This window comes from Trachypithecus francoisi, unplaced genomic scaffold (genome assembly GCF_009764315.1).
Source record: "Trachypithecus francoisi isolate TF-2019V2 unplaced genomic scaffold, Tfra_2.0 Lachesis_group11, whole genome shotgun sequence".
NCBI classification, from domain to species: domain Eukaryota; kingdom Metazoa; phylum Chordata; class Mammalia; order Primates; family Cercopithecidae; genus Trachypithecus; species Trachypithecus francoisi.
This window is the reverse complement of record NW_022681456.1, coordinates 1,460,282-1,483,938: the sequence shown is the minus strand read 5'-3', so window position 1 is coordinate 1,483,938 and position 23,657 is coordinate 1,460,282. Positions and strand designations below refer to the sequence as shown.

The 23,657-nt window shown below is 45.5% G+C and overlaps 1 protein-coding gene across 5 annotated transcripts in view; it reads left to right on the top strand.

Annotated features, from left to right (window-relative positions):
* The window catches only part of SFSWAP (splicing factor SWAP), a 98,807-nt gene that overhangs the window by 5,420 nt on the left and 69,730 nt on the right, over positions 1 to 23,657 (top strand). For all 5 annotated transcript variants that reach the window (XR_004439484.1, XM_033220083.1, XM_033220082.1 and 2 more), the window contains exons 4-7: positions 4,505 to 4,590; positions 10,778 to 11,003; positions 12,313 to 12,425; positions 13,971 to 14,106. Coding sequence is in view for 4 of the 5 variants with exons in the window: in XM_033220083.1 (XP_033075974.1) it covers positions 4,505 to 4,590; positions 10,778 to 11,003; positions 12,313 to 12,425; positions 13,971 to 14,106 (561 nt within the window). In the remaining variant the exon portion in view is untranslated. The remainder of the gene's footprint in view (positions 1 to 4,504; positions 4,591 to 10,777; positions 11,004 to 12,312; positions 12,426 to 13,970; positions 14,107 to 23,657) is intronic.

Here is a 23,657-nt window from a genome sequence, read left to right as displayed (position 1 = left end):
GTGGTGTTTTTATCAGAAGGAGGGAATAGATACTATAACCACTTCACAAATAAAGAGTTGAAATACAGTCAGCTTATCGGGTCCACATCTGTGGATTCAACCAACCACAGATCTAAAATATTGGAAAGAAAATAAACAAGTAAAGTTTTATTGGAACACAGCAATGCTCATTTGTTTACATATTGTCTGTTGCCACTTCCGCACTTCAACAGCAGAGTTGAAGAAATGAAACAGACCATATGGCCCACAAAACCAAAAATATTTATTGATACTGGCCAGGCGCGGTGGCTCAAGCCTGTAATCCCAGCACTTTGGGAGGCCGAGGCGGGCGGATCACGAGGTCAGGAGATCGAGACCATGGTGAAACCCCGTCTCTACCAAAAATACAAAAAATTAGCCGGGCGCGGTGGCAGGCGCCTGTAGTCCCAGCTACTCAGGAGGCTGAGGCAGGAGAATGGCGTGAACCCGGGAGGCGGAGCTTGCAGTGAGCCGAGATCGGGCCACTGCACTCCAGCCTGGGCGACAGAGCGAGACTCTGCCTCAAAAAAAAAAAAAAAAATATTTATTGATACTGGCCAGGCGCGGTGGCTCAAGCCTGTAATCCCAGCACTTTGGGAGGCCGAGACGGGCGGACCACAAGGTCAGGAGTTCGAGACCATCCTGGCTAACACGGTGAAACCCTGTCTCTACTAAAAAATACAAAAAAAGCTAGCCGGGCGAGGTGGCTGGCGCCTGTAGTCCCAGCTACTTGGGAGGCTGAGGCAGGAGAATGGCGTAAACCCGGGGGGGCGGAGCTTGCAGTGAGCTGAGATCCAGCCACTGCACTCCAGCCCGGGCGACAAAGCGAGACTCCGTCTCAAAAAATATATATATATATATATAATTTATTGATACTATCTGGCATTTTATAGAGTTTGTCAGCCCCGGTTCTCGCTGGTGGACCGTTGTCTCGATGTAATTATTGGGCTAAATAGTGTTCAGTTTGTTACGATTACTGAATTTTGAGAACTTCAGCATGACTTAGTTTATCTTCTGAGTATTAGTTTGCTTTCCCCTTAAGATAAAATTCTCTTTAGTATTTTACAATGTTACTTCTTTTCTTTCTGTAATCATGTTCTCAGAACATTACCTTATATGCTGATTAATTTCCTTAGTGGAAATTGGGCCCACATAAAACTTAGAGCTTGACGTTTTATGTTTAACTTGCATTAATGTAAGTGAAACACCTAACACACACACACGCACACGCACATGCGCACGCGCGCACACACACACACACGTGCACATTGTGATAGAATCCAATACCACTAACAGCCACATTGAGTGTCACATTCTGTTAAAATACTTTTTTTTCCTGAGCCGTCAGTATGTCTACATATGTCTTGATTTTCAAAATTACTCTATTGTATTGTTTGTTAGTATTTTAAAGCCTTGTGATACTAGCCAAAAGCATTTGATGGTGCCTCCATCTCTGCCATCTTTACTATTTTCAGTCAAGTTTCTATCCTTTAGATGTTCATAATTTTTCATCATTATTCTATATCCATTTTTTTCCTCTTTTTTAGGGGAATAATGGGGCGGGGACAGGCCCTCACTGCTATATATCCATTTTTTAAACAAAAGATTATTTGAATTTATTTAAATCTGAGTTTTTATTGCAATGGTTGGTTTTTATTTTGTGCTACTAAAGCTGGGTTTTTTTGTAAATAAAGGTATATATAAGAATAGAACAAATCTGTTTAATCCATCCATCCCAAAAGGCTATTTCAATTAAAATGCCTTTATTTTTGTGAATAACTTAACATTAAGGAAAGGCTTTTTGCCTAGACAATGTTTTAATCATTTTTTTCATTTTAGGAAAATGTAGTAAAAGTTGTATTTTTAAATTTATTTTATTTTATTTTTTTGAGACAGAGTCTCGCTCTGTCACCCAGGCTGGAGTGCAGTGGTGCGATCTCAGCTCACTGCAACCTCTGCCTCCTGAGTTCAAGCAATTCTTATGCCTTAGCCTCCCGAATAGCTGGGATTGCAGGCGCCCGCCACCACACCTGGCTAAGTTTTCTATTTTTAGTAGAGAGAGGGTTTCACCATGTTGGCCAGACTGGTCTCAAACTCCTGACCTCAAGTGATCCACCTGCCTCGGCCTCCCAAAGTTCTGGGATTACAGGCATGAGCCACCGTGCCCAGCCTTACTTATTTTTTTTAAGGCAGTCTACCTTGGAATATAAAAAGTTGCATTTTTAAACACACACTCCTGCCTCATTCCCAAAGAGATTTTGAGAAAAAGGAAACATCTGCTGCTTGGCATTTTACCAATAGAAAATCGCTGCAGACCAGTGTTTCTGGTATTTTCTAATCTTACTGTGTCATTTGGTTACTGAAGCTGAACGACAGGGTTACTAATTACAGGGAGCTTTTTAAAAAGCAGTAGTAAATCTCTGCCCTCTCATTCATCTCTGATTCATTGATTGATCGATCGATTGAATTTTGAGACAGAGTCTCGCTCTGTGGCCCAGGCTGGAGTGCAGTGGTACAATCTCAGCTCACTGCAACCTCTACCTCCTGGATTCAAGCAGTTCTCCTGCCTCAGCCTCCCAAGTAGCTAGGATTACAGGCATGTGCCACCATGCCGGGCTAATTTTTTGTATTTTTAGTAGAGAAAAGGTTTCACCATGTTGGCCAGCCTGGTTTCGAACTCCTGACCTCAAGTGATCCACCTGTCTCGGCCTCCCAGAGTGCTGGGTTACAGGTGTGAGCCACCGCACCCGGCTTCGTCTCTGATTTTTGAAAGAACAGGGGACTCAAACAGAAATGGATGGGACAGTGTTAAATAACTGTAACTTAATGGGGGTTGTAATCAACTTGTATCTGGTCAGACTGGAATACCCAAGTTTTTATATACCAGGAAACCTGCTTAAAATTCCTCCTTGGTTTCACAGAATGAGGCTTGACAGGAGATCTTTGCAAATTATTGATCGCTTCAAGAGCCTTTACTGTGTATGATAGAAACATTTATTTTGATGAAGATTTAAGGTTTATTTCTTTAATATCATCTGTTTTGAAATAAGAACCTCAGTAGATCATTGAAATCCTTTAAAAAGTTAGCTTTTTAAAGTTTGCTGTGATATTTTTGTACATTTCAGTGTGTCTTTTTAAACTGGTAATCATCTGAGTTATTGAGATGTACTTAGAGTACCTTAGAATACAAAAAGATAATGTGTAGTACCTTGTCTACCACGTAGTAGACAAATATTTGTGTGTTTTTTTTTTTTTTTTTTTTTTTTTTTTTTTGGAGACGAAGTCTCGCTCTGTCGCCCAGGCTGGAGTGCAGTGGCCGGATCTCAGCTCACTGCAAGCTCCGCCTCCTGGGTTTACGCCATTCTCCCTCTCCTGCCTCAGCCTCCCGAGTAGCTAGGACTACAGGCGCCCGCCACCTCGCCCGGCTAGTTTTTTGTATTTTTTTAGTAGAGACGGGGTTTCACCGTGTTAGCCAGGATGGTCTCGATCTCCTGACCTCGTGATCCGCCCGTCTCGGCCTCCCAAAGTGCTGGGATTACAGGCTTGAGCCACCGCACCCGGCCAGTATTTGTTAAGTGAATGGTTAATGAATAAACAAATGGAAAAATAATTGATTATTTGTGAAAGAGGTAATTTGCTTGGGTGGAGGAATCTTGACAGTTACACCCAGGTAGTTTACAATTCAAAGATGAAAATCAGTTATCTAGGAATTGATTACCTTGTGTTGTGTCATGCTGCCAGGAATCCACAGAAATAATTGGAGAAAAATCTTAGCGATACCAATTAAATACTTACATACATACCTGAAAGAGATGTGGAGGGGAAAAGGAACATGGACTGAGCATCTGCTAAGTGCGGGGGATTATGGTAGAGATGTTCAGGTGGGCTATCTCACCTGAGCCCCACTTGGCCCTGAGAGTAGATGCGATGACTTCACAGCCTGTGAGGAAATAGAGAACAGCAGAATCCTGGAGCTAACAAGTGGCAGGGCAGGAGTTTAACTACAGTTACCCTTGACCACAGGTTTGAATTGCATAGGTCCGCTTATATGATGATTTTTTTCAGCCATACAGGGATCAGATTGAGGGATGTGAGACCCGCATATATGGAGGGTCAGCTTCTTTGTATATGTGGGTTCAAATGGACCAAAAGCGGAATTCGAGCACGTGTGGATTTTGGTGTCCGCAGGGGTCCTAGAACCCTGTGTATACCAAGGGAATGCCGTGCAGTCTGACCCTAGACACACTCCTTCTGCTGCACCATACCTCCCTGCCGCAACTGCCCCTGCCACCCCCCGCCCTGCCTCATTTGGAATTTTGTAAAGTGAGTTTCACTTGCGTTGTAAGTAGAAGAGAAAGCTGAAAATGACTTCTAGAAGTAAAACAGAAGGTCAAGAAGCAGGGACAGCCAGTCACATGCTTCCGTCTTGCTGCAGGTGCCTTCCTCCCTGCATTGTTCTGAATTTTTAAATTTTCTTTTTATGCAGAAAAAAATGAGGCTGAAAATTTAGAGGAAAATGAAGAGCCCTTCGTTGCCCCCTTAGGATTGAGCGTCCCGTCTGACGTGGAGCTGGTATGTGTCCTTCACGAGCACTAGTTGTCATCATTATTAATTATCCTGATTCAGTCCTGCTTGTGGGAAAGCTCAATGATGATTACAGCTGCTTTTGAGGCATGTAATGCTTTAAAATGGTTTGTGAGTTAATGGGTAAAAAGATCACACCCTCCTTATTTTCCTCAAAGAAAAAGGGAAGACTTAGAGCAACATTTGAACTAGACTGGAGCATTAGGGACTTGAGGACTTGGGTGTGCTTCAGCGGCCATGTAGTTGAATCCCCAAGTCAGAATCAGTGGCGAGTGGGCTGTTACCCACACATAGATCCAAAAGCACTCTTGCTCAGGACAGCGTTGATTTCAGTAACGTTGCTTTGTTCTGGCTTTTTAAAGTGTGATTTTTGGGGGCACTTCACGTTACATTTTCTTGGCAGTTTTCTGTGTTGTGATTAGGTCCCTGTGGCATCTCCATGTGCAGGCTGCCCTTCCACTGATGAAGGGGAATTCTACCCTGGTTTTCCTCATCTGAGGGCTTAGCAGCTGGTTACTGTCTGTTCAGCATTGACCTTTCCTGCTATTTCTGTTATGTCACATTAAATTAAGTTATAACAGGTGTTAAAGCCCAAACCAGGATTTTTTCCTTTTTTTCTGAATATCCATTGAGGGAGTTCCACATTCTAGTCACGTACTAAGCTGCTTTTTGCATATTAATCTTATTTAATGCTAACAGTCCTGTAAGTGAGCTGCTGTTTACTCTCCCTCTTGTGCCGATAAAGAAACAGAGACTTAGGAACGTCAAGAATTTAGCTAATAAATGGCAACTGGGAACCGTGGTCTTAACTATGATGCCATCTTCAGTCACCATGCTTTATGGGATTTTTATATGTTTACTAGGGAAGTTGAAAATCTTTTCTGTTGCGTGTGTATACTTGGGAAGAACTCTTAAGTGTTCGTGCCTAGCAGGAAGTTTTTTCTTGGACATTTTCGTAACTGGATTGCAAGTGGCATAGACGCAGGCATTCTCGATTCTTTTGTGTCCCACATCCTGAATCACCTGCACGGCAGATGCCAGGAAAGCTCGGCACAGAAAGAGCATCTCTCACCTCCCACTGCGATCACTTGCTGCCAGTCTCATTGAGTTCAGCGTGAATTTGATGGTTCTTACCCTTCATTATGTGATGAAGGGCAATGTAAAAATAGCCCTTTTAATTCCTGCCTCCAACACTTTCCTTCTCTTCCCTTATTCATTTACATATCCTCTCTCTCTCTTTTATTCCTGCAAATATGGGTAAAATAACTTTTTGGATTTTGCCTAGTGTAATTACTACTTGTATTGGTAGTAATTTCTCGCATGGCTATAAAAAAATCCCTGAGACTGGGTAATTTATAAAGAAGAGGGTTAATTGGCTCACGGTTCTGCAGACTGTACAGGAAGCCGGGCAGCATCTGCTTCTGGGGAGGCCTCAGGGAGCTTTAACTCATGGCGGAAGGTGAGGAGGGAGCAGGCATGTCTTAGCATGTCCAGAGCAGCAGGGAGGCAGGGAGGTGCTACATGCTTTCAAATGACCAGATCTCACCACAGCTCATTCACTGTCTGTCAGGGGAGCAGCCCTGAGGAGATGGTGTGAAACTGCTCATGAAGGATCCACCCCATGATCCATTCATCTCCCACCAGGCCCCACCTCCAACACTGGGCATGACAATTCGACAGGAGATTTGGGTGGGGACCTAGATCCAAACTCTATTACTACATCTGTGTCTTTCTCCATTTCTAGTATTGATGATTTTGCTATAGTTAAAGCTGAAATTACCCAAAGAGTTGATATCCTGAGACTTGTATTAATATATTTTCCATGTATTAGTATATGTCGTATTCCTGTTGGTTCTGAAATATGTTTATTATGCATGACACATTAACGTGAAGCTTTAAAAATCGGTTACTCCATTTTTATTAAATGCTAAGTGCTGCATCTAATATTTAATGCTAAAAAGTTTATGTGAAGTTGACTCTATGAAATTTTGTTTTTAGTGTTAAAGATTTTTAAAATTTTTATTCAAATTTAAATATAGAGGTACAATAGAATTTTGTTGCCTTAATTCCTATGAAAATATTTAATAGCTCTGTGTTCTCAGCCAAACTAAGCATCACTAAGCTCTTGATAGTCTGCCAGATCAAACACACTTGTCACTCATTGGAGAGCAAAGTAAGTCTTAGTGTGTAGCAACTTGCGATCTTATCATTAGAGTTTCTCCTAATGATATTATGAAAAGGCCTCTTGAATGTTGTTTTGACTGTGTGGAAACCGAGTGCTTGGTTGAGTCTCTCATCTGCATCTTTCATTTACTTTGTGGTAGTATCAGTATTTCCTTCTCATAAATATTATGATTTTCTGGCAGTAATTCATGGTGTAAATTATACACTATGGTGTCCATGTTGGTGCAGAAAATGCAGAAAACAGAAGTGTCTGAATTATAAGGTGTTTTGGTGACTAGGCCTCAGAATTGTTGAGTTGTGGTTAAGTAGACTACTGGTGCCTCAGGGGCAGGACATGGTTTGACTCACTGATGAGGTTGGAGTGACTGGGAAAAACAGCAGGTACTTTAGGAGGTTCTTGGTTTTTAAACTAACTTGATTTAGAACCTAATGATGACAGGATCCATGAGGCTTTTGGATGAAGAGTAAGAAGTAGTTAGAAATTATAGCACCCCAGGCTGGGAATAGTCACTCATACCTGTAATCCCAGCCCTTTGGGAGGCTAAGGTGGGAGGATCACTTGAGGCCAGGAGTTCGAGACTAGCATGGGCAACATAGTGAGATCCCATCTCTACAAACAAGTAAAAATAACAGGCCAGTGTGGTGGCGCATGCCTGTAGTCCCAGACCTGTTAGGGTATGGTTCCAAGGGAAGTGGGCTTGCTCCAACACACGTTACGGACAGAAGAAAAGCAGGGAAGGATTTGATAGTTGCTGTTATGTGCAACGTTTACTCTGTTAATGAATAATAACATAGAACCAGCCTTTATGGAGCACTTACTCTGTACCAGACACTGTACTAAGTGCTTCTTCAGGCGTATCTCTCAGTTAATACTCAAAGTAACTCTACAGGCCAGGTGCAGTGGCTCACGTCTGTGATCCCAGCACTTTGGGAGGCTGACGTGGGAGAATCGCTTGAGCCCAGGAGTTCAAGACCAGTCTGGGCAACATGGTGAAACTCCGCCTCTACAAAAAAGAAAAAAAGTTAGTCAGGCATGGTGGCACATGCCTGTAGTCCCAGCTCCTCAGGAGGCCGAGGTGGGAGGATGGTTTGAGCCCTGGAGGTGGAGGTTGTAGTGAGCTGATACGGTACTGCTGCACTCCAGCCTAGACAACAGAGCCAGATCCTGTCTCAAAAAAATAAAAATACAAAAATAACTCTACGAAGCAGATACAGTTGTTTCCAGATGTTAAGGTTTAGAACGTTAAGAGTAACTGCCCTAAGTTAGATATGTGAGAGTAAGGCCTGGGGTTCCAGCCAAGGGACCGACTGCAGAGCGCTGAACCACTGAAGTTAAGCTTTATCAAATCTGTGCAGATTAGAGTGTTATTTCATCATAATTTAGGTACTGTATTGTCACGGAAGGTGGGTGGGGAGGGAAAAAATGTTGATTTATTCTTGAATTGCTGTGGAGTGATTGGCCTTTTGTTTGGATTCGTAAGGACTCTTGACATCTGATGAGCAGTAACTCTTGGTCCCCAGTGTGTCTTCCAGGTGTTTTCTCCCCACGCTTTGTCTTGTAAGTGATTGTACGACTCTCTGTGCAGAATTTAAGTATAGAGTGATATATGTTCCTCTATTCCTTATGGCTTCAGAATTTTAAAGCTTATTTTGGAAGACTTTTCCCACTCGCAAGAGTTTGAAAATCTTTTCCTATATTTACTGCTAGTACTTCTGTATTTGTTTTTGTTTTGTTTTTGTTTTTGTTTTTGTTTTTTTGAGACGGAGTCTTGCTGTGTTGCCCAGGCTGCAGGGCAGTGGCGTGATCTCGGCTCACTGCAAGCTCCGCCTCCCGGGTTCACGCCATTCTCCTGCCTCAGCCTCCTGAGTAGCTGGGACTACAGGCGCCCGCCACCTCGCCCGGCTAATTTTTTGTGTTTTTAGTAGAGACAGGGTTTCACCATGTTAGCCAGGATGGTCTTCATCTCTTGACCTCGTGATCCGCCCGCCTCAGCCTCCCAAAGTGCTGGGATTACAGTTGTGAGCCACCGGGCCTGGCCGTACTTCTGTATTTGTATTTTTGCCTTTGAATTTTGACTCAATCTGATACTTATTTAGGGCTCTGGGCAAAGCAGGTATTTGATTTTTTTCTCCCCTAATCCCGTGAGGAGAGGGCTGGTCCTGCTGCCCATGGGGTTCCTTGCTAATTTCCCTGTCTTCGTGTCATGCCACCTCCTTCCTGGTTCCCCGATGGGTCTGAGCTCAAACCTTTTCCAAGGCTGTTGGGAAACCGTACATTTGTGTGGGTTTTCTGACCTGTAGATACCTCTCTCCCGTTTCCCATGCCTCCTCTGGAGTTTAAATTCACATTAATGGAATTTCCAGGGAGGGGGAGAGGAGGTGTTAGACCCTTTCTGGAGCTCCATCAGCTTCCTTAAACAGAAGGCTTCCCCACTGGATTTAAATTCGAAAAACAGTTTTCCTTTTCTCAGGCCATTGTAACATATGCATATTTATATGTTGACTGTATTTTTTAAATCTCATTGTGTAGTAGGAATGATCATGATATTCTTAAATGGAAAATGATTTACCTAAAGTCTGCATAATAAAGAAAGTAAAGAATTGCTTTTTCCAAACCAGGTACTTTTTAATCTCATTCAGTGTTGGTAGCCAACCTTGAAATATGTTCATAAGATGCTTTGTTTTTTGTAAAATTACCTACACGTTGCTTTTTAACCATGGTAGTAGTAATATTATATAACAAATAGGCCGACTTTTAAGAAATTTTAGATCAACAAGTTGGTTTGGTCAATAAAGCCTCAACTGGGAACATCATATTTTCCTTTAAGGGTGGTTATTATGAAGTGATCATTAATTATTGATGTGTTTATGGAATATTTTGTTTTAACAATGAATAGCCAAAGCTACTGAAAATCCAAGTCATGATCCATATGCACACAATGGGCCTTTAACATGGAATTTAAATTATTTGGGGATTAATAAATAACTCTAATTGTAGACATTTATCCTTTTTAAGTGTGAAGGATGTTATTAGTTCAAAAATTAAATTAGAGAACTAAGCCATTTATATTTTATGAAGGATGAAGCCCTGAATTCTTAACCATCCATTTTTTATGAGAATAATTGCCAGTTTTATTTGCAAGTAATTTCCTAGTGTTAATCTCTTTGTTGATATGAAAAGTATTTTAGATGTGTGGCTTTCAGCCTTTGGTCTAACAAGATCCTTTTGGGGGCAGGAAATGCTAAGAGCATGAGGGTGGTCGAAGTGACTCCTTAGCAGCACATGAAAGGATGAGGGAGGGCTTTGATGCTGGGAAGAAAGTCACCTGGAGTGTCTGGAGTGTCCTATCTGCTCTGGCCAGACAACACCTAGGTGGTCTTCAGCTTGGGATACTGCTTTTAAGTGGGAATGGCAGTGAGCCAGGAACTGTGCAGAGGCTGAGGAGAAGGGCTCAGGTGCAGAAGACAAGACATGGTATATGTACTCTTGTGGCTTTTGTTGGATGTCCAGAGGGCTGTTTTTTAAGAGGGAGCCTCCAAGCTGTGAGAACTAGTCCCCGCTAAGAAAAAGGAAAGAGCAGTGATTCTGATTATTGAGAACCATGGAATGTGTATCGTCTCCCTAGAAAAATGGTTGTTTGTAAAATTTGCATACACAAAGGATTCACAAACCCCCTGAATTCCATCATAGAACCAAACTTAAAGACCCCTGATATATAGAAAAATGTTGACTTGGTGCAAAAAGAGGTTGCCTCCCATGGGTCTGTACCACGGTGGGGTGGCCTGCCTCAGCTGGCGAGTTTTCTCCCCTGCAAAATCCTGATGAGATTTGGAGATGAGGAGTCTGAACAGCCTTGGCTCTTCCAGCGTCAAGTCTCGTATCTCTTAAAGTTGACAGTAAAGCTAGAGTCATTTCTTTGTTTTAATGAAATCATGTGGCCGGTGGACAAGAGCACAAATGGGTGATGTGAATATGTGTGTTTTCCCATAGCCACCAACTGCTAAAATGCACGCCATCATCGAGCGCACGGCCAGCTTCGTGTGCAGGCAGGGAGCGCAGTTTGAGATCATGCTGAAGGCCAAGCAGGCCCGGAACTCCCAGTTCGACTTCCTACGCTTCGACCACTACCTCAACCCCTACTATAAGTTCATCCAGAAAGCCATGAAAGAGGGACGTTACACCGTCCTGGCGGAAAACAAAAGTGATGAGAAAAAAAGTAGGTCCCACTGCGTCTGTTCCATCCAGACTTTGGGCCTCTGTTGTGGGGGTGGCAGGCAGGGAGTGGTTCTGGGAAAAGTTTGAAGACATACGTTCTTACAGATGCATGGTTGAAAGCCAGACTTGAATTTCTAGAATGTGTCTGAAATCCTGCAGCGAAGGCGTGGTCGTTACCCCTGCTGGTGGACCTTTATTAAATCCTTGGTTAATAGTTTATAGATAAATGAAATATAATGAAATATTGATGCTATCAGAACATAATCATCTGGGTGGGAAATTTTTGCCCTCATTTTGCCCACTTAACGTTTCAGAGAGAAAACAGTTATACCCTCTCTTGGATTATTCATGTACCACAGTGTTCAGGGCTGTATAGCTCAATTATATATGGCCACAAAAGTGAAAATTTTACTTGGATTATCTATTTTAAGCTATTACTTTTATAACAGTGTCTCTATTTTGGAGTTCTTACTACAAAAGCCAGTTAGCTGTATTTTGAATAAAGATGGTATTTTGACAAGTCTATTCACATATGTGTGTGTATATACACACACACACACACATATCTTCCATTGAATTTTTTTTTTTTAATTAGAGACAGAGTCTCACTTTTGTTGCCCAGGCTGGAGTGCAGTGGCACAAGCACGATCTTTGCTCACTACAACCTCTGCCTCCTGGGTTCAAGCAATTCTCATGCCTCAGCCTCCCGAGTAGCTGGGATCGTGGGCACGTGCCACCACGCCCAGCTAATTTTTGTATTTTTAGTGGAGACAGGGTTTCACCATGTTGGCCAGGCTGGTCTCGAACTCCTGACCTCAGGTGGTCCGTCCGCCTCAGCCTCCCAAAGTGCTGGGATTACAGGCGTAAGCCACTGTGCCTGGCCCTTCCACTGAATTTTGTTTTCTTCAGCCAAAATAAGTTTCAAATCAGTTGTGTAAATCTTAATGCAGATCTCATCTTCAGGTTTGTTGTAGTTTATTTCTGTTGCTGTTATTTTACTTTTCATAAATTAGTACAATTTTTGCCCTTTTTTAAAAAAGAAAAAAAAAAGAAAGAAAAAAGCATACAGAGCCCCAGACCAGCTGGTGTTCAGTGTTGGCAGGAGTCACCAAATGGCCAAAGGTCGCAGTCCTTTCTAGCTGGCCTTCGTCTCAACAACTTGGGTGACTCTAGGGAAAAGTTACGAATAGTGTTTTTTGGACAGATAACCAAGAAGCTCTACCTTTGGCTGCTTCTAATTTTTTGCATAATTAATTTGTGCTTCTTTTCTCACCAAACACCAAAATCTTGAAATGTGATTTTGATTTCAGAATCAGGAGTCAGCTCTGACAATGAAGATGATGATGATGAAGAAGATGGGAATTACCTGCATCCCTCTCTCTTTGCCTCCAAGAAGTGTAACCGCCTTGAAGAGCTGATGAAGGTTTTTATCTCATTGTTGAACTATATTTTTTATGCCACCACAAAACTGCTAACGTAATTTTGGAAAATTTGAAGCATGTCATTCTTGTGTGTTACAGTTGTATCTTATTTTATCATCATTGAGGTGTGATGCATTTTTGTTTTTAGCTGGGTGACAAAGCATCTGCTTCTTTGGTTTCTTACCTATCTAATAAAATTCATGAGCATTTGCTCATGATAATTTTATCATTTCATTACAGTTTTACTCTCTGAGATACTTAGAATAAGTAGAGTGTTAGTTAAGACTTGGAAATTGTTCTGTTGTCCGGGTGCGGTGGCTCACACATGTAATCCCAGCACTTTGGGAGGCTGAGGCGGGTGGATCACCTAAGGTCAGGAGTTCAAGACCAGCCTGGCCAGCATAGCAAAACCCCATCGCTACTAAAAATACAAAAATTAGCCAGGCATGGTGGGTGCACTTGTAATCCCAGCTACTCAGGAGGCTGAGGCATGAGAATTGCTTGAACCTGGGAGGTGGAGGTTGCAATGAGCCAAGATCACACTACTGCACTCAAACCTGGGAGATGGAGTGAGACTGTGTCTCAAAAAGAAAAAAAAGAAAATTGGCCGGGCGCGGTGGCTCAAGCCTGTAATCCCAGCACTTTGGGAGGCCGAGACGGGCGGATCACGAGGTCAGGAGATCGAGACCATCCTGGCTAACACGGTGAAACCCCGTCTCTACTAAAAAATACAAAACTAGCCGGGCGAGGTGGCGGGCGCCTGTAGTCCCAGCTACTCGGGAGGCTGAGGCAGGAGAATGGCGTGAACCCGGGAGGCGGAGCTTGCAGTGAGCTGAGATCTGGCCACTGCACTCCAGCCCGGGCGACAGAGCGAGACTCCGTCTCAAAAAAAAAAAAAAAAAAAAAAAAAAAAAAAAAGAAAATTGTTTAGTTGTGATTTCATCGTAGGATTAGATTTTATAGGATTAGAATATATGCATCTTCAAGTCCTCTGTTACCGTCATAGATTGTTTTTAAATAAATGTTTCCACTTCTAATTCTCCTCTCATCTGTGTGAAGAAACCACTCAGCAGTATCTTGTGGTTAATTCACACCACTCTGCCATTTGCGACATGAAAAACAGGAGTCTACTAGAGTTAAGCGTCTAATTTCAGCAGTTGTGCAGTGTGGGTGACCTGTTGTGGGAATGACTGCTGATTGATTTGACTGGAAAAGCTGTTGGTGATTAAAAATCAGAAACTCCTATAAGGAAAAACAGTTTGAAGTTTTGCATGGGGTTTAATTGGTGTCAAACTGGACTTAGTTGTTCACCTGTCCTTTTCTTGATAGTTATTTTGGAAATTGAAACCCTGTGTTTACTCAGTTCCTCTGAGACAGCCAGCTGGGGCATTTGGCCACAACTAGTTAGGACCTACATGGGTGCATGCGTGTGTGTGTGTTTTTTCTGAGGCATGTACACTGTGTCCTAGAGGTGAGCGTTTTGTAGCAGAAGAGTTCCATGTGGTTCGGAATACTGAATGCTAAGGCTGTGTCTTCTCTGTTTTCAGCCCTTGAAGGTGGTGGACCCAGATCATCCCCTTGCAGCGCTTGTTCGTAAGGCGCAGGCTGACAGCTCCACTCCCACCCCACACAACGCAGATGGTGTGCCTGTGCAGCCCTCCCAGGTGGAGTACACGGCAGACTGTGAGTACTCACTGTGTGTATCCTGACCTGTGTTCAGCTGCCTGTGACAGAGCCAGCTGCAGGGCTCTAAACCCCAAGTGTTCTGTCCTCCAAGTGTAGCAAGTTTGGAAGCAGGCAGCCCAGAGCCAGCGCGTGCCCCAAGGGGGAGTGCCATGAGGCTTTCCTTTGCTTGGCCCCGTGTCAGCAAGATGGCTGCCCTGTTCCAGCATTAGTTCTGCATTCCAGGAAGGACTGGCAAATGTAGTTGGCTGCCTCTTCTTTCTTTTATTTTTTTTTTTTTGAGACAGTTTCACTCTGTTGCCCAGGCTGAGGGATGCAAGCATGATTCACTGCATCCTTACCTCCCAGACTCAAACGATCTCCCCACCTCACTCTCCCTATTAGGTGGGACTACAGGCACTATAACTCTGGGCTAATTTTGATTTTTTGATAGGGATGGGGTCTTACTGTGTTGCCCAGGCTGGTCTCGAGCTCCTAGGCTTAAGCAATCCTCCTGCCTTGGCCTCCAAAAGTGCTAGGATTACAGGCGCAAGTCGCTGCTCCTGGTCCTGGCTCTGCCCTTCTTTAAATATCTCCCCCCAAGCCATACCTAGTGGCTTTCCTTACCTCTCAGTGGCTAGCGTGGTGTCCCGTGGTCTCCCCACCTGCAGCAGAGGCTGGGCAGTGGGGCCTCCGTTAAACACATTGCTGCCCTAAACAAAGTCAAATGCTGTTAAGAACAGGGAGAATGGGAGACACATAGTTTTGTCTAACACAGTTGCTTTCTTTAAAAAGGCCACGGCAGGCCAGGCATGGTGGCTGGTGCCTGTAATCCCAACACTTTGGGAGGCTGAGGTGGGAGGATCACTTAAGCGCAGGAGTTTGAGACCAGCCTGGACAACATACTAAAACCCCATCTCGACAACAAATAAAAAAAGTAGCTGGGCATGGTGGTCTGATCTGCTTGGGAGGCTGACGCAAGAGGATGGCTTGGCCCCAGGAGGTCAAGGCCGCAGGGAGCTGTGATTACACTGCCGTACTCCAGCCTGGGCGATAGAGCAGTACCCTGTCTCCAAAAAAAAGCCTTACAGTGTAAGACAGCATATTATATGCATATGTAAAGGAATTACATTTCTTTTTCTCGCTGATTGCAATTATTTTATGGTATTAATCGAAGGTAAGTCTTGAAGGTCCATGCAGGAGATCATTTGAAAGTGTTTGGCCTTGGTTCCAGCGTCATGTCTTTTTGTAATTGTTTATTCAGAGGTTAAATACAGAATGAGGAAGCTTTAGCAGAACCGAGGAACCACCTGCTGAGTCTGCTTCCCAGGCACATGTGGTGCCCTGACTCCATGTGTAAAGCTTATATTCTTCGGTTCAGCCAGAGATGAGTTGTTAAAACATGAGCTCCTCTTTATTTGGGACAATCTTTTGTAAACATCACAGCTGTGTTCTTCGCTTTTCCCTTTTAGCACTGGCATATACTAAACGTTTTTAGACTTTAAAAAATTAGTTATTTGAGTGAACTTTCTGCATGTGTCCCCCCAAAAAACCTTTAAAGCTGAGATTATCTTTAAATGATTAAATCAAGTCATATCAAATTTCATTGAATATTTATATCAAAGATCATCTCTACTGCTACAGAGGTGCGTGTTGAATGGTGTAGGCAGCCAGCTACTGAGGTGCTCTGTAGATCACTCCTAACGCCCAGTCCTCACTGCATGGATTTTTGGATAGACGACCGCACACCTTTAAGTCCTGAGCCCCACTTGGCAGCCTATGAAGCTCCTGCCCTGGCATCATGGGGCGCTGTGCTCTGCCTGGGATGCCTGCCCACTGAGGGACTATCCCTCTGCTTCCTCCTTCCTTTTTCCAAGCCTGCCGTTGAGTTTGCTTGAGCCACATGCATTGTCCGTGCACGTCCACTAGATCCCTGAAGCTGTTGCAAAGCAGAGGACTAGAAATTCAGGGCGGGCTGACCTTGATTATTTGCCGTGTTAATCACTAGTAGAAGAACAGCTATGTGCAGACCCCGCAGGGCCAGGCAGGATGGTGGAGCTGGCTGATAGTGGCCGTTCTGTGACACACAGCATCCCCTGGTCTAGTGGGAACGTGATCTGAACCAAGGCATGCTGGGGCCGCATTGTGAGCTGTCTGGGTCAGAAGGCTGGGCACATTCCCAAGGGTTCACCGCAGGGTGACCAGAGCCCACACACCTTGGTTTCTCCCCACCTGCTGTTGGCTCCCAAGACCACTGAGGAGCCATGACAGCCTCTGCAGGAGCCCCGGACTTCCTCTGTTCAGGCCCCCGACTACCACCACCCTGGGTACTGACGGCACCCCACCCCATCCTCCCAACTGCAGGTGCTCTAGTAGAGGGCGCCCTCTCCTGCCCCTCCATACAGTACAGTTGTTTTGAAACATTATCTCCCCTCAACACAGCGAGAGTAGTGGACACACACATGTGAGAGTAAGGCGGCTGGGTGCCTGGAGGCTGGGGAAAGCATGCGTGTCTGATGTTAGGGTCTGTGGGTTTTAGACACATGCTCCTGCATCAGCCATACGGGTCAGAGCCCTTAGCACAGCGCCTACAGCCTCCTCCATGAGCACTCGGGACCACTACCACAGCCCCACCCATCTTGGATCTGAGGGCTCAGAAGGTGGGGGAGGTGTCCTCATCCAGTTTCCAAGAAGAGCCAAGAGCTAGCACTTTGGCTCTAAATCACTGTAAAACCCAGCAGAAATCAGTACAAACCTGTACTCAGGCGCTCAGCCTTATGGGATGAGTGGCTGTGGCGTGGCAGTAGTAGGGTCCTCCAGCACCATGCAAGCCCGGGCTGTGTGGCTGCTGCGGAATCTGCAAAGGTTCCAGGGTGCCTCACTGACACATGCCTCCCTGCCCGCCATCTTCCTCTGCTACCCTTTGAGTATCTTGTTCTGCCTGCCTCATGCTTCTGTGTGCTGTTGAAGTTTCGTGGATGAAAGTCCCTCATGACCTTGTCTTCACCTTCCTGGGTTTTCAGTGAAGTTGTTGCGGAATTTGGGGTCCTGTGTGGTGGGTTGTTGGCAGTTGCAGGTGGAGACAGCAGTCATTGCTTTACCCAGGTTTGTCATGATTAGGGAACTACCTGTAATTCATGGACTGACTACTCTGTGGTTATTGGTTTGTAATCAGTCATTGGTAACAGCATTTATTTACAAATACAGTTCAAATAGAGGGAACACTGGTCATAGTTTTTGGGTTGAGTTCCGTCATGCTAAAGTTCAAGATAATATTTTTACATTCATTATATGTAGTTAGTTTCCAAAAGTATTAATGCAGTGGGATCTCAACTATGCTTAAAATAATAAACTGAAGAGAGCTGTGCAAAAAATACTATGAGGCTCAGAGCTACCTCTCAGATTGGCATTTGGTTGATTTTTTTTCTCTGCATACTTTTTTCATTTTCCTAACGTTTTTGGGTATGCATTGCTATTTTACTTTTTTTTTTTTTTTTTTTGAGATGGAGTCTCTGTCACCCAGGCTGGAGTGCAGTGGTGCAATCTCGGCTCGCTGCAACCTCCATCTCCTGGGTTCAAGCAAGTCTCCTGCCTCAGCCTCCCAAGTAGCTGGGATCACAGGCACTCGTCACTACACCCTGCTAATTTTTGTGCTTTTAGTAGAGACGGGGTTTCACCATGTTGTCCAGGGGGGTCTCAAACTCCTGACCTTAGGGGATCCGCCGGCCTCAGCCTCCCAAAGTGCTGGGATTACAAGCTGAGCCACTGCACCCAGCCATGTGGCCATTATACTTAAGAAACAAGGTAAAATACAAAGTTCATAGAATAACTGTAGTGTTTGAAATGCCGTGACAGTGAGGACAAGAGCAGCCTGTGCCTTGACCTGAGTTTGTGGCAAGCCCAGGCCTGTACAGATCTCCCGAAGTTGCTTCTCAGGCCTCTGAGCTGCTTGAAGAAAAGACCTGAACTCATGGGCTGTGTCTGACGAGCCTTTGTGAATGTAGTGTATGAAGTTGGTGGACTGTTTTGAAATTCCTGCTTCAGCCAGCACAGGGGAAGGTTTGAGGGGCCCCTTTCTGTCTTGGGCCCACCCAGCCCTGCTCAGGAGAGCTTGAGAAGCAGGTCTGCGGGTTATGCTGCCCTTGGCTGCTCTCGGCTTGCTCCTCGTCTCCCCCTGATGTACCCAGTGTGTTCATAGAAGTGCTGTCCCACGGGGTTTCGTATACAGCCTGTTATTCCTGTATCTCTAATGTGTGATTTTCCATGTTCTGGGCATGCATGGGTTTGTTTATTAAACAGCCAGCTTTCTACAGAGAAGGCACAACCGTCAGAGGCATTAAAGTAATTTTCAGAAGAGGACTTAAACTGTGGGCTTTGCACTTGGGGAAATAGTAGGATACTGGAGAGAAAGCTATCTGGAAAATTACTAACATTACTGATAACATTTTGGGAGACTCGCAGCTGGGGCAAACCTGAGGCCCCGTGGGGTCTGGAAAGGGGTGGGGCTAGTGTCCGTCGAGCACGTCAGCTTCCACAGCACCCAGTTACTTTTCCCGAGGACAGAGGAACTGCGTGTGAGGGAGGAGGCGTGGTTTAAAGCCTGCAGAGACTCATGCCCCACGATGAAAGCAGAGCTCTGTGACCCGCGTTTCAAACCACTGCCAACTGTGGACACCAAAGACAAGACAAAGGACGTTTTGGCCGTAGACTTGAAACATCAGCTCTATGAGAGTGGGCTGGGGATGGCGCGGTCTCCCTGAGACTTACCGGGAAGGTGCGTAGCGTCAGGAGCTCCTCACCCTGCCCTGCGAGAACTTTCTTGTGTGCATCTCTGCCATCTCCTCCTCCCATTCCTGACCTGTGGAGCCAGGAGTGGACTGGCAGGCCTATAAGGTGCCTTTCACATTGAGGGTCTTAGGATTTTCAGTCCAGCTTTGCAAGGAGCGGCAGTTTGTCGTTTGTAGGAGAAAATTTCACCATCATAAAGCACAGCATGCATCCTGAGATCCAGGCAGGGCCCTGCCTGCACTGCCCCAGTGCTCAGAGGGCCACAGGAGCAGGGCTTTCTCCTCGCCTCTGAGCGGTGGAGCCGAGGCTGGAGGTGGGCGCAGCTCCGTGTTCTCGGGAGATTTCTTCGCTGTGTTTCTTGGAGGCTCACAGACTGCAGCCGTATTCTTGGGGAGAGGAAGAGGCCTGTCACAGCGTCTGTGACAGCCCAGAAGGAAACAGCAGTCCATACAGTCTCCTCATGACAGGGACAGAGGACCCCGCCCTGGGGTCACAGGCTTGGTGAGGTAGGGGGACAGGCAGGGGTGGGCCCTGAGGTGTGCAGAATGTGTGTTCCGGCTTGTCTTCCTGCCACAGCGCAGTAGCCCTCCCAGGCCTTGATCCTGGCACCTGCCCCTCCACTCCCCATGCAGCTTCATCCTCCAGGGCATGGTCTCCAGATGACTTACCTCCTAGATACAAACAAGACCCTAAACACACACATGGGAGCAGCTCAGCGCCCTGTGCGTGGCTTGCCACCACCATTCAGGAACTTTGCTCCTGTCCTAGGTGAGTGCCCACCATGTGGCACTGAGGCCCGACAGCTCAGGGGACAGTGACACCTGCAGCAGAGGCTGGGGAAGCTCAGAGCCTCTGCCATGGTGGACACCAGGTGGCTCCTGGCACAGAGAGCATGTTCATCGCTGGCTCCTGCCGCCCTTGAGGACTTGAAGGCTGATGTTGGGCTGGGTGTGGCTCGTACATAGGACAGGCCACACGCTGGGTTCCTGTTTTTCCCACCACTTAGAATACAAAGTTACAGACTTTGGGTTCTTAGAAAGACAAGAATGAGTGTCTGGGCTAGCCATGATCTAAGCCAAGAGGACTTTAAAATGAATGTGCAGGGGAAATGAGAAGAGGACTTACGATCAAACAGAGAGTGACTAGGAGGTCAGAGAGGCAGCCACCCCGCCCCACCCACTCCCCGCTTATAAGCTGGGGCCCCGTTGTTGTGTTACCACACTTCTGTTGTAGAGCCTATTACGGTTTTGAGTTACACAGTCGTGTGTGCTTGTGCATGTGTGAATGCCCTGTGGACCTGGAGGTCTGTGAGGCAAAGGCTGGGACTGTCTTACTGGCCAGCATGCTCCCTACACCTCGATCCAAAGGGCCACGGGGACCCCAGGAACATTCACCGAGTAACTTCAGAAAAGTGAAGAGCAGGAGTTCCAAAAGCACCTGGTGCTTCCTGGGAGAAATCACCTGCACAGGTACCTTGGATCCAACTGACATGTGAGATGAACGAGCTCTCTGTCCGTGCGCACGTGTATGCACACATGTACGCTGAGGAGCAGGCATTCAGACATGACGAAGCTGCTGCCGCAGCCGCAGATACCACCTCAGCTGGCATGGCGCATGGGGGCGGGGTGGGGCAGTGAGGGGGCCTGCTCCGAGAGACGGACAGGTCAGGCCGGAAGCGACTGTCCATGAAGGTGACGCTCATACCATAACTTGAGCAGCGAGCTGTTGCCACACAGTCACAAAAGTGGGAGGCAGCAGTGGAGCCGCGTGGCCACAGGCACTCGGACTCTCCAGAGAGCTAGCGAGAGGCTTTCCTGGCTGGAAGCAGTGACGAGTATTTGGGTTTGAGGGACAAAGGAAACTTGAAAATGACAAAACTGAAAAATCAAGTCCCCACAACCTCCCCGAGCAAAGAAAGCCGTCGTAGCCATGGGCTGTGCCTCATTCCTGCACGCCCGCGACGGAATATTTGTGCGCGCTTTCCCGGGACAGCCTTTGCAGTCGGGCTTTGCTGTGGCTGGATGACGCTGAGCCCTTTGCTTTGCTTCTCTAGGCCTCAGTTTTCCCATTTGTACCATGAGGGTATTAATTTAAATAGCAGAAGCACTCTATCGTATTCTGAATGGGACACCAGTTAATTCTGGAATGTTTGGGAGGTTTCCCATTGCTCCTGTGAGCCCCAGGGAGAGTTTGAGAAACAAATGATAGAGGGTCGACATGATCATAAAGTGTTATGCGGCCACCCAGGGTCTCTCGAGCCTCGTAGTTGGCGCTTTAAGCAAAATAGGCGGTTAAAACAGGTCTACACATGCTGTGTGTGGACCCAAACCATGAACATATGCTGGGCCTCAGCTCGTGCTGTTCCCTTGGTCTTGGCGTCCTGTGGTCCTCACATGAGCTGCACCCAGCCAGCAGAGCCCTGACCTCCAGTCTGAGTTTCTGTAAAGTGATGCTGGACTTACAGTAGTTCAAGGACTTGATGGTTACTTCTCCCTCCTCAAGTTGCACTGTGGCTTTTTATTAAAGCAGGTGACTTTTTGTCCATCTTCTCCAAAGTATTCAGCTTCATTTTCACAGAAATGATCATTCTCATCTCTCACTCAAGTTTTACGTTTGCATAAATTTTCATCAAACGTAATTACGGTAAGTTTAACTGGAAAAAATAAGAGAAAGACTCTAATGTTAAAAGCAAAAAGGCCCAGGCTTCTGAAGAGACGCCCCTTCTACCCTGGTGTTTGTCATGGCACCGGCCAACCCAGCAAGATGAAGCTGTCAGTCCAGCCAGGAAGCTTCTGCATGTGTCTCAAACCAGGCGGCACCAGCACAGAAATCCACAGGCCCTGCAGTGGGAAGGGATGGATGAGTCCCCAGAAACAGATCCAAATAAAAATAAGGACGGAGAAAAGGAAATACCAAGCTAACAGGAAGGGATGTTCTAAGACATGAAGAGCTATTTGGAAAACATCACATTAAAGCCTCACTTTTACCCAGTACCAGAGTCACTTCCAGATGTAAATGCCAGTTGTGGAAATTCTTAGGAAAGGAAGGATGCTTCAGCAGAATGAAGAATCATCTATTTTCAGTCCGCAGTTATGTTCAACTAATTTTTAAAAATTTGAGGGAAAAAAAAAAAGCCTGTATGTCTAAACAGCTTTTACAATCAAATAGGAAAAAATTGTGATAGTCCAGTAGAAGAATGATCTTCAGTGTGAGTAAATCACAGAGGTAAAAATGCCCGTACAGTTTTACAGGCTCACCCTCACTGTCTCTCACAGACATTGTGTCTGTCGACCGCAGAGCCTGAAATCCGTAGTGACCACCACTCCCGCGCTTTGGTTCAGCTCAGCTGCAGCGAATGTGTTACGATGGGAGGCTTCGTATTACAGTAGAAAGGAGCGCACTCACAGGCACACAGAACACTCTGCAGGTCTAAGACTTAGGAGAAGACGAGGATTTCTAGGCTGTTAGAATGCTATTTTGTATATGCAAGTTTGGGTACCTTAATAATAGAGATTAAGTAAATGCAGAGGAAACCTACAATGACGTGCCATTTTTCAGCTGTCACTTAAGCAGAGAAAGAAAAGATGACAGACATTTATTCTTGTTGGGGGTGTAGATTTGTACCAGCGATGTGGTACATGTGGAGGGGCAGCGGGCAATCGGTCTAAAACACACAGGCCTCCAACCCCGGATGTCTGCTCTCATTTACTAACGTGTGGGTGAACATGGCTATGTAGCCACTAGATATTCATCAGAGTACGATTTTAGTAGTAGCAAAAGCCTGAGACGACCACGTCCTCGGTGGAGGACTAATGGAGTCCCTCTGGTGCACTCTCGCAGTGGGCTGCAGGGTTCTGGGGGGTGAGCCAGGACCCGAGTATAGCAGGGCTGCCCGCCGGAATGCCTCTTCCTGAGGATGGAGACGAGGTGACTCAAGGGGAAGGCAGCACGAGGTGGTCTGTTCACGTCAGAAGGGGAGGGAAGTGTCTGTACGTGCTTCTGTATCAGCACCTAAAAGGACAAGTAAGAAGGACCAGTGACCAGCACAGAGAGGGGAACTGGAAGGATGAGGTTGCAGTCTCACCTGCCCGTTTGTGCTGCTTGAATATTTTCAGCGTGACTCGTCACCTCAAAACATGCAGATTGACATGGTGCTTATTTTGAGACTAAACTAGTATCCTGAATTAATTCCTTACAATTCTGTACTTTAATAATACGTGCTTTTGTAATTTTGAGGTGTTTCATCTGCTCATTGTATTTAGTTCAGGCGGAAGCAGTCCCTGTAACATCCTTTTCCCCGTGAAGACTTGCATGCCCAGTACTGCTGTGTCTCGCGGGCGCTGTTGGGTCACTAAGCTTTTCTGGCTTTCATATGGCCTGGTGTTTAATAATTACCTTAGGATATACTTGGTCATTCTTTCTTATTTACTTCCTACTGATAGAGATTTTCCTACATTTTGGCAGCCTGGGAAGAAAAGCATCTATTTTTTTCCTTAAAGTCCAGCAGAATTTTACATATATATATGTATATAAAATGGTTTTTCTAGAAGCTCATTAAATATGGATGTGTAAAACTAACAATTTATTTCATGTATTAATTCGCCTGACAATGAACCACTTTTCATGCTCTTTATTTTGCATTACTTAGTTGTCTCCTGCTATTTACCTATAAATCCTTACAGAAGAGTATAAATAATAAAATTAATTATGCAGGCGGCAGTAATAGTGAAATACTGCCCACTGTGATAGCCTATGGTTTTTTAAGTAAAGTGCCAACTCAGTTT